Raw genomic sequence first — 15,257 nt, forward strand, 5'->3', positions numbered from 1 at the left:
AAAGGAGAATGACAGCTAGAGAGGCCCCAGTAAGTGGCCTCGATGCTCACTGGGTTAAATAGTGGAGGCTACAGAACTGTTTCCCAAAGTACCTGCTACAAGGCATAATTTGCCATAGGAGAGTCTTTAAAATACTTAAATTATTAGCCTTATAGATTTTATTTCTATCTTTTTAATGTTTTTATTTTTGAGAGAGACAGAGCACCAGCGGGGGGAGGGGCAGAGAGAAAAGGAGGCACAGAATCCGAAGCAGGCTCCAGGCTCTGAGCTGTCAGCACAGGGCCCAACGTGGGGCTCGAACCCACGCCCAGCAAGATCATGACCTGAGCCAAAGTCAGATGCTTAACAGACTGAGCCACCCAGGCGCCCTAGCCTTACAGATTTCAAGAGTGCCTGTCCTACAACTCTGTCCTAAGTGTATCTAAATGACAATATGAAACCCTGGAGTGGGAAAGGGGTTTCCTACACGCCAGGGAGCAGGTAACATCTTGGGGGGCAAAGAGGGGCATCCAGAGGGCGAGGCAGGAAACCCAGGAGGGAGGCAACCCCTCTATTGAGCACTTACGTAGCAGGTGCCCTCCCATCTCAGACCAGAGGACAGGAGGCCAGAGAAGGGAGAGAGTGGGCTCCTCAGGGGCAGAGAGAGAGGGGGAGGACAGAATGGGGTTGAGGCTATGAGGGGGTAGAGGGTGCCTCCGGCCTGGCCGGTGGTATTTGAGGGACTCACCTGTCAGGGCTGGGGGGTGCTCATCAATGAGGCTGAAAAGGAGGAATAGAACAAAAGCTACTGGGCCTCAAAGGCAAGGCAGAGGCCCTGGGACTTTGTCCCGAGGGTGCTGGGGAGCCGCGGAGAGGCTAAGAGCGGGGGAGAAGTGAGGACAGCCCTGGTGTCAGAAATCCCCTCATGAGGCCAGGGAGGAGGCGGCCAGGGCTGGGGCCATGGGGACAGAGAAGGGGTGAGGCAGGGAGGAACAGCAGAGGAGGGCACAGCAGTGCTCTGGTCTGTGAGGTCAGTAGGTGGCGGCACCGCACGCCTGCGTACGGATTCCTGCAGGAGCTCTGACTGGGGGCAGACAGGTGGCAGTGACTCTCAGAGGTCCCCGAGAGGGCACTCTGGGTCTGGAGACCAGGAAGGGGGTCTGAACTGGAGGTGGGCTTGAGGACAGTCAGCAAGAAGAGCTCCAGTGTGACAGGGAGGAGGTGGCTGAGACCGCCCCCGGCGAGTCCCCACCTGGGAGCGTGTCCTGTGGACACGCGTGCACGTGCCCAAAATGAGGCAGGCACGTGGGGATTCCTGGAGTGCTGCGTGAAACCACCCAAAGGTCCATCCACGAGGGGCCCATGAATTCAACCCCAAGCCAGCCATGCACTCTGCATCCAAGATGGAAACCTCTCTGGTTTAAAGGGGAGGAAAACACTAGAGCAACACACTTGGTAAGACCATTTACATACACATTCGCGTGGTTACATAGAGAGTATCTCCAAAGCAGTGCACAGGAGACCGAAGATGCGGGCGGCCCCCCAGGAAGGGGAACGGGTACCAGGCTGGGGTGAGCGCAAGGCCCTTTGCTTTGGATCCTATGGTATCTTTTGAGTTCTGGGCTCTATCCCGGATACCCTGATAAAATGAAATAGTAAATGAACTCTCCGGGGACAAGCAAGAATTAGGAAAGTTTAATGTGGACAGAACCCCAAGGAGCCTAAACTAGCTCAGACGTCGACTGGAATATACCACAGATTAACTCTGCTGGCTCCAGAGTGATCAAAAAACCCCTGGAGAAAAAGAAAGTAATCAGATTGATGAAGATCTCAATCTCAATCCACTAAAAAGTTACAAAATGGGGGGCGCTTGAGTGGCTCAGTCGGCTAAGCATCCGACTTCGGCTCAGGCATTATCTCACGGTTCACAAGTTCGAGTCCCGCGTCTGGCTGTGTGCTGACAGCTCAGAGCCTGCAGCCTGCTTCAGACTCTGTGTCTCCTTCTCTCTCTGCCCTGCTCCTGCTCGTACTCTGTCTCTCAAAAATAAATAAAACATTTTTAAAAATTACAAAATGGTCCAACAAATGCCTGGGGCAAGAATGCACCTGCAAATGAGACAAAGGGTTAAGAACTCGGAGTCTGAACCCTGTCCAAGAAAGCACCAGTAAACACTACCAGGGCAATCTTAGAGGTCATATGAAACACAGACAGGAGAAACATGAGACATGCTGGCACATGCTGGTGGAGAAAGAAATCCCAAGTTAGAATAACTCGGGGACACTGCCCTATGTATTAAAAGCCACAAGGGCGCCTGGGTGGTTCCATCGGTTAAGCGCCGACTTTGGCTCAGGTCACGATCTCACGGTTTGTGAGTTCAAGCCCCGCATTGGGCTCTGTGCCGACAGCTCAGAGCCTGGAGCCTGCTTCGGATTCTGTGTCTCCCTCTCTCTCTCTCTGCCCTTCCCCCGCTCATGCTCTCTCTCTCAAAAATAAACATACATTAAAAAAATTTTTTTTATATATTAAAAGCCACAAAAGGGGCACCTGGGTAGCTCAGTCGGTTAAGCGTCAGACCTCAGCTCAGGCCATGACCTCGTGGCTCGTGAGTCTGAGCCCCACATTGGGCTCTCTGTCGTCAGACATTTTTTTAGTGTTTTTAAATAAACATCTCTCTCTGCCCCTACCCCTGCTCTCTCTCAAAAATAAATAAACATTTAAAAAAAAATCTTTTTTAAAAAGAGCATTTGGGGGGAACAACCGCCCACCACACCCCTTTTATGTCGTTTCGCCAGCAGAGCCACACGAGTGCATCCCCTTTCCATAAAAGTGTCTCCGATCTGACGTAGAGATTCCACTTTTAGTTCTGAGTCCCCGGGAAAAGAATTCAAACTCACCAAAGAGAGCCTGGATAACACTGCTATTTATTAACCACACTGAGCAGGAAGCTGCATGTGGAACATTTGGGGAACAGTTTAATCAACAGCCATACGACACCGTGGAGCATTGCACAGCCATTACGGCGGCCCCGCGAGCCATTCGTGTGTGTTTCTGAATAATAACGTACAGTGAACGGCGGAAATTCAGTAAAGCCTGGGCACTGGGATTTCCTTGGAACCAAATCGACGGTTGCATTCGGCTGCTGAGTTGTTTTTTAAAACTCGGATGTATTTCAATATACTTTTGAATGTTTTTAAATAGACAAAGGGAGGGGGTGATCAACAGCAAAGCCAGGCAGTGGCCTCCCAGTGCCCAGACAGGGAAGACATTCCGGACAGGGAAACGGGTTCTATTTACATCATCCGGCCCTCGACTCCACTAAGTATTAGTTTTGTTTTCACTTCTAACATAATTTCTTCATGCCCCAAAGCTTACCGAAGGCCTGGCATCCTGACAAAGCAGCCTAAACTGCTCAGGGCCATGGGCAGATAAAGGCCGGGGAAGGATCCCAAGGCGGGGCTGCTGGGAGGAACGGAGCCTGGGGGGGGGGGGGGGGGCGCTGGGGAGGGGACCCCTGGCCAGCCCACACCTGCTCTGCGCCAGGCCCCTCAGGGCAGACAGGTGGGAAGCACATGGCCCAATCCAGTGTCAGACAAGTTAGGGGGACCATCTAGCCCAGCCTGGGACAGGCAGGACGAGAAGACTACGAACAAAGGCACAGAGGCTGGAGAGAACTCGGCATGTTCCCAAACTGTGAGGCTCGGGGCGGAAACGGGGGGACAAACACAAGGTCAGAGCTGGCCCAGAAGCTCAAGCTGCACGCTGTGGGCACGGGAAGCCTTTGCGGCTGCAGAGGGGCCACAGGGGAAGGCGGAGTGCACCAGAAGGTAGCCCCCAGCCACAGAAACAGCAAGGACCAGAGGGAAAGGACTCCTGGGGAGGGGACGTCCTCCCATCCTCATGGGACGGACACGGGATGGGCTGGCAAATCCTTCGGACAACCAAGGACACGGGCACTCTGGGCAAGAAGGGAGTTGCCTGGATGACAGAGGACCAGGGTGCTGACAGGCCCCTCAGCGGCCACTGCCCCCACCACCACCCCCGCCGCCGCCCCCTCCCTGGCCCCCAGCGTCCGGCGCTCCTGACATCATGAGGAACAGGACGACGGGAATGATGTACATCCACTGTGGGCCAGAAAGGATGACAGACAGACAGACAGAGACACAGAAACAAGAGAATTGAGTATGAGCAGCGTTCCCCCAGGGCAGGGAAGGTGGGGGCGCCGGCGTGAGGGGAGGCCACGTGAGGGAAGGGGGCCCGGGTCCCCTACATCACTACAGGTTGGGGGAGGGCAGGTGGGGTGCAGGGAGGGTGGAGGCGGGAGGGGGCTCAGTCCTCACTCAGGCCTCCTGCGGCGGCGGCGTGGGCCCCGGGGCGGCAGGACGCAGGGCTGTGAGCAACACGGCCCCCCCGAGGATGAGGTGCCACTGGGGAGGGAGGGGGTACAGGTCAGGGCTAGGGGTGGCCATGGGGTCCTGTGGCCACTAGGGAGAGCAGAGCTGGGGCAGCGGGCCCTCGGCCTCTCTGTGCCTCAGTTTCCCCGCAGTTCAGCTGTCAGGCTGCCCTGAGGTCAGGACCTACTGGCAAACTAATGGAGGCCCCCTCACCGGCACCCTATTCAGGGCGGTGGGGCTTGGCATTCCCCACCCACAGTGGCCTCCGCCGTCCCCCGCCCTGGCCTTGTGGGACGAGCCTTCCGCCCTCGGTGCCCTCAGTTCCTCCCACCCGCCCCAGCCCGGCAGCACAAGCCGGGTCCCTCTCCAGCTCCAGACCAGCCTCCTGCACACCAACACCCATGGCCCTGCCTCCCTGAAGTGCCCCTTCGCAAAGCCGCTGGCGTCCCAGCACCCACCTTCTCTTTTCCCAATCTTCCCATTCCGCTGAAATCCCTGCCTCCCGCCCTCTTAACACCGGCCCGGCTCGGGCCTCGTCCCAGGCTCCTCCCAGAACAGACCCCGGCCTGGCCACAGCCCTCCACACTGCACTTCTTGCAGACGGGCCTCTCTCTGCTCAAGACCAGCACCGCACCTGCCCCCAGCTTGAGGGGCCATCCCTGCTTCCCAGCACTGCCCGGCTCTGGGCCGGCCCACGTGCGGAGACCGGATGTCCCGTGACCGCTGCCAGGAGCAGACACGGGCAGAGGCAGGGCGCACGGCTCCACGGTCCTCACCTGGTCCGTCCGGGCCTTGGGCTCAGCCCAGGTGCCAGGGGGGCATGCCCAGAGGCAACAAGCAAGCCCCGTGCACAGGAGGCCTGGAGAATGAGGAACAGGCCAAGGGCCGCAGGGGAGAGGAGGGCAGAGGGGGACTCAGGATGGGAGGGAGAGGGGCAGGCAGAGCTCCACTCACATATTTGGCGAAAAAGGACTTCTGTTCCTGGGGGTTCTTGGCCTTCTGGGCCTGTTCCATCTCCAGGCGCTCAATGAAGGCAGCTGTCTCAGGACTAGGGGCGGGCCAAGGAGGAGACAGGCTAAGGGGCTGGGCTCAGCCCACAAGGACACCGGCAGCAAAGGCGGCAGAAGGACGGAGACAATGCTGTCCATGCCGTGCCCTGCACCTGTACCCTGCGCACCCGCACCCTGGGGCACCCGCACCCTGGGGCACCCACACCGTGGGGCACCCACATCCTGGGGCACCATATCCTAGAGCACCGGGACCCTGGAGCACTCGCACACTGGGGCACCCACACCCTGGGGCACCACACCCTGGAGCTCCCACATCCTGGGGCACCCACACCCTGCCGTCCTCACCCTGGGGCGGTGGCTGGTGGCTGTAGCTGCACAGAAGTGTTAAACAGCTCCAGATCCACATCTTCTACTTCGTGGCCCCTGCAGCCCCCGGGGTGTGTCACCACCGACACACCCACCACGTTGCCAGCCACATCCACGTGCAGCGTCAGCTGGTCCGACAGGTGCGACTCCACCAGGGAGCACTAGGGGGGGCAAGGAGGGGAGGGTCGCCACCTGACCTTGCCCGCGCCAAGACCCCCGAGCCTCCAGCCCCTCTCACGGGGCCCAGAAAGATCTTTCAAAACCCTTCGTGGTTCCCTCCACCCTCGGGCACAAGCCCAAGCGTGACAACTTCCCCAATTAGGCCCTGTGCTGCCCCATCAAAGCGCCCACCACCTGGACTGTCCCCCTCCAGCCCAGGAGACCCTTGAGAGCAAAGCCAGGCCTGAGTCTTCCGTGTCCATAAACGCTGGGGCAACAAATGGTGGAAGCCAGGCTGGGGCAAGTGGGAGGAGCGAGGATGGTCCTCATCACTGACTCACCGCGGGGACAAAGGAGGAGACGTAGCCACCGGCTTCTGGGCCATCAGGGGCCCCAGGGCGCTGAGGGACCCGGACACGGTATAAGCCATTCAAGGCCGCCACGTCCTGCAGGGCAGAGGAGGGTGGCAGTGAGAGGGACAGCGCCTGGCCCCAGCCAGGCCTGGACTGCCATTGGGCCCGGGGGACCCTTCTCCAGTCTCGCTCAGCCAGCACTCCCCAACCCCTGACCCAGGACTCGTCCCAGGTCGGGTATGAGTGACCCTCATACTGCTGGTGGGTGAGGCCCTGCTGGTGGGTGAGGCCAGGAGCCACTGGGCGCTCCACCTGGGGGAGAAACCACGTCAAGGGGAGTAGAGCCCAGCCCACTGACGGAGTGAGTCCCAAGGACACTCTTCCCACACCTGGATCCAGCTGCACCTTGGCCCACCCCATATGTGGACTCCCCAATCGCACGAGCAAGAAAGTCTCTTGGGAGGCAGCTGCGACAAACAATCACGTGGGCGCCATACAGGGAGGCCGGCGGCGGTGCACCATCGCCCACAGGGAGGGCACGTGCCTGCCCGGAATGAAACCTGCCGTCCCCAGCCTCCCTTGCCACTGCACCTGGCCAAAGGGACAGAATGGAAGCGGACTGTGGCAGCTTTTGTGAGCTTTCCCTAAAAGACGGCTGTTCCCTCTGCCCCCCACCCCCCACCCCACCCTCTTCTCTTTCTCTGGCCTGCTGCACCTCCCTGCCCCATCTCTAGGGAGGACTGAGCCAGGTCTGGAAGGAGCCCGGCCCTCGAGGAGGCCATGGAGCAGGCTACGGCAGAAATCACATTCTTGCGTTAACCTTCGGTTCTTACAGGAATCTTTCTCTCCTCCCAAGCAAATCTCCTCCTAGCTGACTGCAAAGCGTCTTGGTTGAATCTGGAAAGGCGAGAGGAGCTGACTATATTAAACTTGGGGGAACAGGATGTACTGGGTGCAAGGAATGGTCCGGGCAGAGGCCCTGCAGCACGTGTCTCGTGCTCCAAGGCACACGTCCCCCGTATCCCAGCAGAGCCCCAGGTCCCCTCCTCACCCGGAGCCGGCCCCGCTCCTCCTCATCGAGCTGCCGCTGTGACAGGGACAAAGTGCCATCCTGCTGGTTCCAGAGCAGTGAGCCCCGCTTCCGAAAGTGGGCACTGTCATCTGTGGGGAGTCAGGGCTTAGCGACCGCTTCCACCTTCAATCCTCGCAGTGACCAGGGTGCTTCTCCCTCCTGAGCGCCCCGCCCTCATCTTCCCACCTGCAACGTGGGGACACCCCCCACCAAGTCCTGCTCTCCTATCTCACAGGGCAGTCCACAGCAGACGTCTGAACACAACAGCTCCTAAGCCCTGCCTCTGCCTTGCCGGGCAGTCACCTGATCTCTCTGAGCCTCAGTTCTTTCACTATAAAATAGAGGGGCTTCCAACCGTTAGGCCATGTCGGCTAACGGTCCATGGGGCCCTTCCGGGCAGATGCCAGGGACCGAGTCAGGAGGAGTGCAGAGGGTCCCAGGTTCAGTGTTTCAAACCAGTGTTCCAGAGTTTGGGACCTCAGACCTCTGGGCCGCACTGACGTCTGTGCTCTGGGAGTCTGAATGCCTGGATGCCAGTAGTTTAAGCTGGGCTGGAGAGCAGGTCCTGGCCCTGCCATCCCCAACACCCGCTGCGCTGCATGACTGCTGAGGGCGCTTTCGAGTGAATACGTGCAGAACATCTAGCCACGAATGCAGGGCACAAGGTGACTGGTCCGAAAAGTCTGCTCTGAGGTTATTACCGCTGCACTGGCCTTTCTGAAACTAGGATTTATTTTACAGGTGAGGGAGAATCCAAAGGTAGAGTTCTTACTCTCTCGCGCCCTCCCTGCCCCAACCTCCCCCAGAATAATCCAAACACACTCCTAGGGGCAAAGCTGGTAGTAAGTGGATGGCATGCCTCACACTGGGTGGCACCAGACCCACGTCGTTGACTTCACCTGGCACCAGGCAAGGGCCGAGACAAGGAACGTCGCTAGACTCACCGATCTCAAATGAGTGCTCCAGCAGCAGCCCCACGGTGCCACAGCCCTCACCCTCTCGACCTTCTGCCCCCGCCTGCAGGTGAGAGAGAGGTCCCCCGGTGAGGACAATCAGAGCCCTCAGCAGGGCAAGACCACGGACCCCGGGACAGATGCAGGCTGAGGAAGGAACCTTATTTTCATACTCTTTTCCAAACACTGACACTTGTCCACGATTCCACTGGGAACCGCCCCTTTCATGAACATTCATGATCTGGACCGTCCCCAGAAAACTAGAGCCTGCAAACAAGCGTAACCTTGCTTCTAAGGCAACTATCTCCAGGTCACTTTCACACCTAGCATCATAAACATTCATGAGTTAAAGGATACCTGCGCTTGCTTCCCAACCTAATATTCAAGTGGCCCCTTTTTTGCCTTTAACAGCCACAATAGCCACCATGCCTCCGGAATTCCGACCCTTATCAAGTACATACAAGAGACCACGCCCTCTGGGGGTGCCTGGCTGGCTCAGGGGATTAAGCCCTGGGGCTTCAGCTCGGGTCCCGATCTCCTGGTTTGTGAGTTCCAGCCCCACATCCAGCTGGCGCTGATAGCTCGCTTCAGATCTTCTGTCTCCTCTCTCTCTCTGCACCTCCCGTGCTCGTTGTCTCTCTCTTTCGAAATAAATAAACTTAAAAAAAAAAAATTCCACGCCATCCATTCCTCTAAGTTCAAATGTCTCCTACCTTTGCATCCCCCACCTTCCGCCCTTGCACCTACGCAGCCCTCACACCTTCGCAAACCCCTGTCCAGATTTTAATCCTGGAACTCAAGATCCCGCCCTTCTCACGCATATTCAGGAACAGGACTCCGGTCCAATCACTCCAGAGCCCTTCTAACGGTTTCGTTTTAGCCGCCCCTATGTCTGATTCGCCAAGATTCCACCCGAGCCACACCTCCTCCTGCATATTTAAGACTGCGGATCCCTAGTGGTGTTGAGGAGCGTTAACCTGAGGTTCTGGCCCCAACGGCGAATCCTCGTTTTCAAACCACCCAAAGTCCAGGCACCAAGAGTCCATCCGAGGCCCGCCCACTCGTGTATGTTCACGAGCTAGAGCCTTCCTAACTATACTCTCACTTTCACCTCTTCCTCTCTCCTGGCCCTGCAATGCCTCGTTCCCACCTTACCCGATGTAAACACCCGACACCCAGGATTTCCGTCAGCCCCGCTCCCCGTCAGGGTTAATGAGCACTCACCCCCCGCAGAGCGGTCCCGGACCGGCAGCCGCTGCCCCGCGCGCGGCTGGGGGCTGCTGCCGCCATCAGCAGGAGCAGGAGCAGCCGAGTAGCCACGGCGCCGGCCGCCGCCATTCTCACCCCTTCCCACCAGGCCAGGGGCGGGAGTGAGCCCGGCGCCTCCCATGCGCCTGCGCCAGTTCCTTGCGCCTGCGCACTAGCGCCCGCCACGGGCGTCTGACGTCACAGAGCGGCCGCCGCCACGCCCAGATCTAGGCACCTCCCCGGTCTCTAGGCACCGCCCCCTAGTATGACGTCACAAACGGGCGTCTCTTTGGTGAGTTCAAACAGGGTCCGCCGCGTTGTGACGTGATAGAGTCCGCGGCCCCACCCGTCCGTTTTCTCCGCAGGCACCTGCCTTCGCTCTCCTCATGGGGCGGGGCGTTGCGATGATGAGGGGGCACGAGACTAACCCGGCCCCGGGTGGAGCAGGTGGGATGACAGGTGAGAGGCGGAGCCGGGCCTGGCAGGGTTGGACCAGGTGAGGGAACCCCGTGAGGGAGGGGGCCGGCGACGCGCAGACTGATAGCCCCGATTCCCCTACCCTCAGAGCGCGGCTTCCCCGGGCCCTACCAGATGGGGGACCCAGGCCCAGCCTCCTGGACTAGACCCCCGAACTTCGCCCATCTAGAATGCCCCCTGGTTCCAGCCTTTCCCACGGGCCGGCCCGGACGGCTGCAGCGCCACCTCCTGAGCGGCGAGTTCGACCAGCTGCGAGACTTCCCCATCTTTGAGAGCAACTTTGTGCAGGTGTGGAGCCCCAGAACCCCTGACACCGAGCCTGGGCTTGAGGCCTGACCTCCTGACTTCAGGAGCCCCTGCTCTGCCTACTTCCGACCACGCTCCCATAACATTTATCTCCTGGAATTCCGGAGATAATTCCAGGAATTATCTCCTGGAACCCCACCCCCCAGACCTCTAGACCTTTAGCTTCTTTATGAACCCTGGCCTCTGATTCCCTTGGTTCAGTTTCCCTGACTTAACACCCGGATGACTCTTGACCTCTGACCCCGGGATATCTGACCCCGGACTTGGTGTTTAATAGACTTGGCTCATGACCCTTAACCCCACCAATCCTACCTTCCATCTATCTGGCTTCTAACCTCTAACCCCTGGCCCCAGGTGACCCGGTTAGGAGAAGTCGCCAACAAGGTCACCATGGGGGTGGCAGCCTCCAGTCCAGCCCTGGAACTCCCAGACCTGTTGCTGCTGGCCGGCCCTGCCAAGGATAACGGACGCCTGCAGCTCTTTGGGTGACTGTCCCCATCCCAGCCTGGACTTCCGCCTTCCCCAGCTCTGGGCATCCTGGGCCCCCTGCAGCACCTCCTGTCGCACAGATGACTCCCAGGGCGAGGCGTCTTGGATGGCTGCCAGTCCTCTGTGGGTGGCCATACACTCAGGAGAACAAGGGCAGGGTGATACACAGGGACCGGAAATCAGAGATAGAGGGACATGAGAGGGACAGCCCTCAGCCCCACGCTGGCAAGGATCAGAAGAATAACCGTTTATGTTGTGCCTGCCGCATGCCAGGTGCCCCCTAGGCCATGCACATAATCTCATCTCTGGCCTAATCTTAATATGATGGGGCCCCTTAGCCCCATCCTTTGAGGCTCAGAGACCCACAGTGGGTCAGGGGTTGGTTGGGATTGGAATCTCTGGCCTCCTCCTCATTACCGACCTCATTCTTTTTCTTTTCATGTTTCTTTATTCTGAGAGAGAGAGAGAGAGAGAACAAGCAGGGGAGGGGCAAAGAGAGAGGAGAGAATCCCAAGCAGGCCTGACATGGAGCTCGATCTCACAAGTCGTGAGATCATGACCTGAGCCAAAATCAAGAGTCGGACACTTAACCGACGGAGCCACCCGAGTGCCCCACTGACCTCATGATTCTTGGGCTCCAGTGCCACCCTAAGCACCACCCCTTCAGGTCTTTCTTTTTTCGTTGAAAAAGTAACGCAAACACACTCCAAAGTACAAAACATACACAGCACAAAATAACACCTTTCTCCTATCCTCGGCTCCTGCCTCCAACTCCGGCTGCAAATAACAAAACTCTTCCATACGTGTAGTGTATTTACAGAAACAATGTGCCAATGGCTTTCACTTTTTTGACCACGTCTCAACAGTTAACAAAAGAAAGGGAGGGAGGGAAGGAAGGGAGGGAGAAGGGACACACACACACACACACACACACACACACACACACGGGTCCACAGCCCTTTATTTACAGTTCTGATATCTAAAAAAAAAATCTGCAGCCCACTTGGTGGTGGTATCAGATTCTGTAAATGGAGGCTCCCCCCCCCCCCCCCCCCCGGAGAAGCTGAGAACGCTTCACAAAGCAGCATGCTGATGCCTTACGGAGCGCGGGGCATATTCTTGCTCCTTCTCAGTGCTGTGCATCCCTCTAATTAACCTCACTGCTCGCTGAGGCATGACCCGCAGTGGGGGGAACTTAGGATGGTGCCGAGGGGTGCTCGGACCCCCATCATCTCCTTCAACACCCCCCCCCAAATAAACACACCATCAGGATAAAAACACCGAGCTTGCTCTGAGAATGAAGCATCGAGACTCAGTCAGCCCCTAGTCCCTCACTTCTAACGTGTCGTGGGCCAGTCTTGACAAGCACCCCTCGGCGCTCACCCCGCCTTTAAAAACCCGCAGGTGCGTGCCACATGCCGCTTTTGCACGCTGCGCCCTCCCCCACCAGCCCCGTATCAGTATTCATTTCATGTCAACGGAAGCGCAACCAGCAGGCCCTTTTCTGGACACACACGAGTAAATACTCTGCCCCCTTACACCCCACTTGCATCTAGTGCTGTTACCGTATGGCAGGGAATGTCCCCGAATGAATGCCTGCCTCCCTGGGCTCATATCCTGGCTTCACCTCTTCGCCACCGGCTCTGGCCAAGTGCCCTACTTGTCTGTGCCTCGGTTTCCCCATCTGGAACATGGGGATAAGAGGAGAGCCCACCTTGCAGGGCTGTCAGGGGATACGCTGAGCAAAGGGCCATGAAGTGCTTGGGACAGCCCCTGGCCCAGGGTGAGCACCTTGTAAACATAAACTGTTATTCTTCCACTTGGGGAATGTAGTAACAGATCGAGCCGCCTACTGAGGGACACTGATGTTGCGGCTGGTGTCTGGGGGTTGCAGCCAGTGTGGTCCGCAGAGGGCATCCAGGCGCACGGTTGTGAGGGCGTCTGTAAGATAGGTTCCTAGAGGTAGCATTGCCGGGCCAGAGTGGGGGGTGTGGCTACCCAGTGTGGTGGTTAAGAACACAGAGAAGACTTGGGTTCAAATCCCCGCGGTGTGACCTGGGCCAAATTATCCACCTTCTCAACAAGCATCCATTGAGCACCTACCACGGATGTGAGCTGGAGGAAGGGCGGGGGCAGGGGGTGGGGGGAATGGGGAGCAGCTGTGAACAAAATGGAACCAACGTCTCTGCCTTCAAGCTCACCTCCTACCGGGAAGGCAGACAGAATCAGTGGGGTGAGGTCTGTGCAGACGTATCAGAGGGGGTAGGGGATAGGGAGGTCTGCAAGGGCGGACATGGCCGCACACAAGCCTCAGGTTGTAAACAGATCTTCTCCCTGAGAAGATGCTTTTGAGAAAGACATGAGCGAGATTAAGGGGCCAAGCCAACGGGGTGGCAGGGGGAGGTAGGAGCAGGGCTGTTGCTGGGGCTGAGTGAGCGAGGGGAGTGAGCAGAGAGGGAACAGAGGCGACAGATCCTGCGGGGTCTGGTGGTCAAGGTGAGGACTTGGCCTTTTCACCGAGCCACGGGAGGGACGTGACGCTTCAGGTGCTGATGGGCGCCCTCTGGCGGCCGCGTGGGAACAGAGCGCGGCGAAGGCTGAGCCCGCGGCCCAGGCGGGAGAATCGGGTGACGGGGCCCGCTGGTCGCGGAAGGAGTTACAAGTGGTGGGTTCGGGGATACATTTGAACGGTGGAGCCGCCAGGATTTGGTCGCAGGATTGGATGAGGATGTGAGAGCGAAAGTTGGGCGAGGGGCAACTCCATGATTTCTGACCGAGCAAGTGGGAGGATGTAGTTAAGGTGGGGAAGAGAAGGGGAGCAGGTTGGGGCTGGGGAGAAGGTCCGGAATGTGGTTGATGGACCTGTTATGTGTCCGTTGTCATTCTCACATCCAACGGGGAGTTTCAAGAAGGCAGCTGTCTGTTAGAAGGGCCAGCGGGAGACACAAAGGTGCTTTGGGGGTGGATAAAAGTCGAAAGGCAGAGAAAGTGAAAAAGGCCTCTTTCTGGGCGGGGAGAGGGGCGCTGGGGTGGGCGGCCCCGACCCTGTAGGCGCCCGGGACCGCAAGGCTGTGAGCCAGGGAGGGTCGGCACCTGAGGTCGCCCCTTCCGCCCTCCCAGGCTGTTCCCCCTGCAGTTCGTCCAGCTCTTCGTCCACGACGAAAGCCGCTGGCAACTCAAGGTCAAGTTCCGCACAGGTCGCGCCTTCTACCTGCAGCTGCGGGCCCCACCCGAGACCCGAGACCGCGAGTTCGGCCAGTGGGTGCGGCTGCTCTACCGCCTGCGCTTCCATTCGGCCCAGGGAGCCGTGCCCTTCACGCAGGAGTACCCGACGCTAGAGGAAGGCGACGAGGAGGACGACGACGAGGAGGACGAGCTGACCGAGCGGGAGGCGGTGCGGGGGAGGGGCAGGGGGTGGGCGGGTTTCCGGTCGGAGGAGGAGGCAGCCGGGGAATTTGGACTAGTCTGAGGGACAGGCTGGGGACCTAGGCTCCTGAGTGTGAGGGGGGACCTGGGGGCCTGGATGCCTGTGTTGAGAGTGGCAGGAAGGCCCAGACTCCTGAGTCCTGAAAGGGTATGAAATCTGGGTGCAGAGACCGCAGGTTCTCAAGGCAGGGCAGGGTCTGCAGGGCCTTGGGTCCACGAGCCCCTTGGCCACATAGTTTCCTAATCGGGCACCCCAGCCCCCAGCCTCTCCCCCCTTGACCTGCTGCGGTGGAATATGGGACGGAACACCTGGGCCCTGAAGGGCTGGGGTGGGCCAGACTGGGTGCCCAGTTCCCTGTAAGGCCAGGGGGAGGGGAAGGGCCCAGTCCTTGAAGAAGGGGGCATTGAAACCCGTGGGGCCTCTTCCTCTGGAGACACCCCACTCCCCCCACCTTCCAGATAAGCACCGAGCCCCCCCCCCGACCCACCCCAAACTGCCGGTACGTCTGCAGGTCAAGGCCTCTGAGACACTCTCTCTCTCTCTCTCATACCCAGCTTCAAGCCATGGAAGCCAGACTTGACCCACAGACCTCTGAACTCTGGGGACTCTGATTCCTCCACTAGGCTTTGAGGTCACCAAAGGACCAGAGATCAAAGTACCCTACGTCAGGGCCAGAAAGATGAATTATTAAAGTTAATAAAGATCGGCCACTTAAGAACCAACAACCAGGTCCTGAGCAGTTTTGCCATCGTCACCGATCCAACATGGCTGCCTTACAGAGTAGCTTTGCCAGTATGGCTGCCTCAGCCCGGTGCTCGGCCCCGCGTGTGGCTCCTGGGGCCACCTCGAGACCTAGTGCCCACCATTCCGTCCGTCATGGCTACCTCGCCAGAGTAGCCTTCCCCATCTGGCCTTTGGCTCCTCTTTAACTCACTGTAGCTGCCACTGCAGGGCCAGCCTGCCTCCCCACTCCCCCTCCCCAGCAGCTAGTCCGAGGGGGGCGCCTCCACGGGGGGTCTTGATCCA

At 58.7% G+C, this 15,257-nt stretch overlaps 2 protein-coding genes across 5 annotated transcripts; one reads left to right on the plus strand and one right to left on the minus strand.

The window, feature by feature from the left end:
* Positions 1-2,882: 2,882 nt before the first annotated feature.
* On the minus strand, positions 2,883-9,671 carry EMC10 (ER membrane protein complex subunit 10). 2 transcript variants are annotated; one of them, XM_058708489.1, is made up of 8 exons: positions 9,509-9,671; positions 8,276-8,348; positions 7,311-7,420; positions 6,248-6,352; positions 5,727-5,908; positions 5,326-5,419; positions 4,318-4,404; positions 4,005-4,101 (listed from the first exon to the last, which is right to left on the minus strand). In XM_058708489.1, exons 1-7 carry the CDS (start codon positions 9,620-9,622, stop codon positions 4,318-4,320), a joined length of 765 nt encoding a protein of 254 aa, XP_058564472.1. In that variant the 5' UTR covers positions 9,623-9,671; the 3' UTR covers positions 4,005-4,101. The 2 variants fall into 2 exon arrangements, with proteins under 2 accessions (XP_058564471.1, XP_058564472.1); XM_058708488.1 differs by lacking the exon at positions 4,318-4,404 and having other exon boundaries at positions 2,883-4,101.
* Positions 9,672-9,804: 133 nt separating this feature from the next.
* Positions 9,805-14,956, plus strand: GARIN5A (golgi associated RAB2 interactor 5A). Of its 3 annotated transcripts, none has more exons than XM_058708503.1 (5): positions 9,805-9,991; positions 10,098-10,297; positions 10,670-10,800; positions 13,925-14,198; positions 14,786-14,956. In XM_058708503.1, the coding sequence occupies exons 1-5, from the start codon at positions 9,919-9,921 to the stop codon at positions 14,840-14,842; spliced, it is 735 nt and encodes a 244-aa protein (XP_058564486.1). In that variant the 5' UTR covers positions 9,805-9,918; the 3' UTR covers positions 14,843-14,956. The 3 variants fall into 3 exon arrangements, with proteins under 3 accessions (XP_058564486.1, XP_058564488.1, XP_058564487.1); XM_058708505.1 differs by having other exon boundaries at positions 9,806-9,991; positions 10,197-10,297; XM_058708504.1 differs by having other exon boundaries at positions 9,808-9,991; positions 10,179-10,297.
* The last annotated feature ends 301 nt before the right edge of the window (positions 14,957-15,257 follow it).

The sequence above is a fragment of the Neofelis nebulosa genome, chromosome 17, assembly GCF_028018385.1.
Source record: "Neofelis nebulosa isolate mNeoNeb1 chromosome 17, mNeoNeb1.pri, whole genome shotgun sequence".
Classification (NCBI taxonomy): Eukaryota; Metazoa; Chordata; class Mammalia; order Carnivora; family Felidae; genus Neofelis; species Neofelis nebulosa.

Coding starts and splice junctions, on each gene's coding strand:
- GARIN5A (XM_058708503.1), top strand. CDS start 9,919: ATGGGGCGGGGCGTTGCGATGATGAGGGGGCACGAGACTAACCCGGCC. Junction 9,992..10,097: donor TGGAGCAGGTGGGATGACAG/GTGAGAGGCGGA, acceptor CCCTACCCTCAG/AGCGCGGCTTCCCCGGGCCC. Junction 14,199..14,785: donor AGCTGACCGAGCGGGAGGCG/GTGCGGGGGAGG, acceptor TCTCATACCCAG/CTTCAAGCCATGGAAGCCAG.
- EMC10 (XM_058708488.1), bottom strand. CDS start 9,622: ATGGCGGCGGCCGGCGCCGTGGCTACTCGGCTGCTCCTGCTCCTGCTG. Junction 5,420..5,726: donor CCACCAGCCACCGCCCCAGG/GTGAGGACGGCA, acceptor GCCCGCCCCTAG/TCCTGAGACAGCTGCCTTCA. Junction 4,102..5,325: donor AGTCCTTTTTCGCCAAATAT/GTGAGTGGAGCT, acceptor TCTGGCCCACAG/TGGATGTACATCATTCCCGT.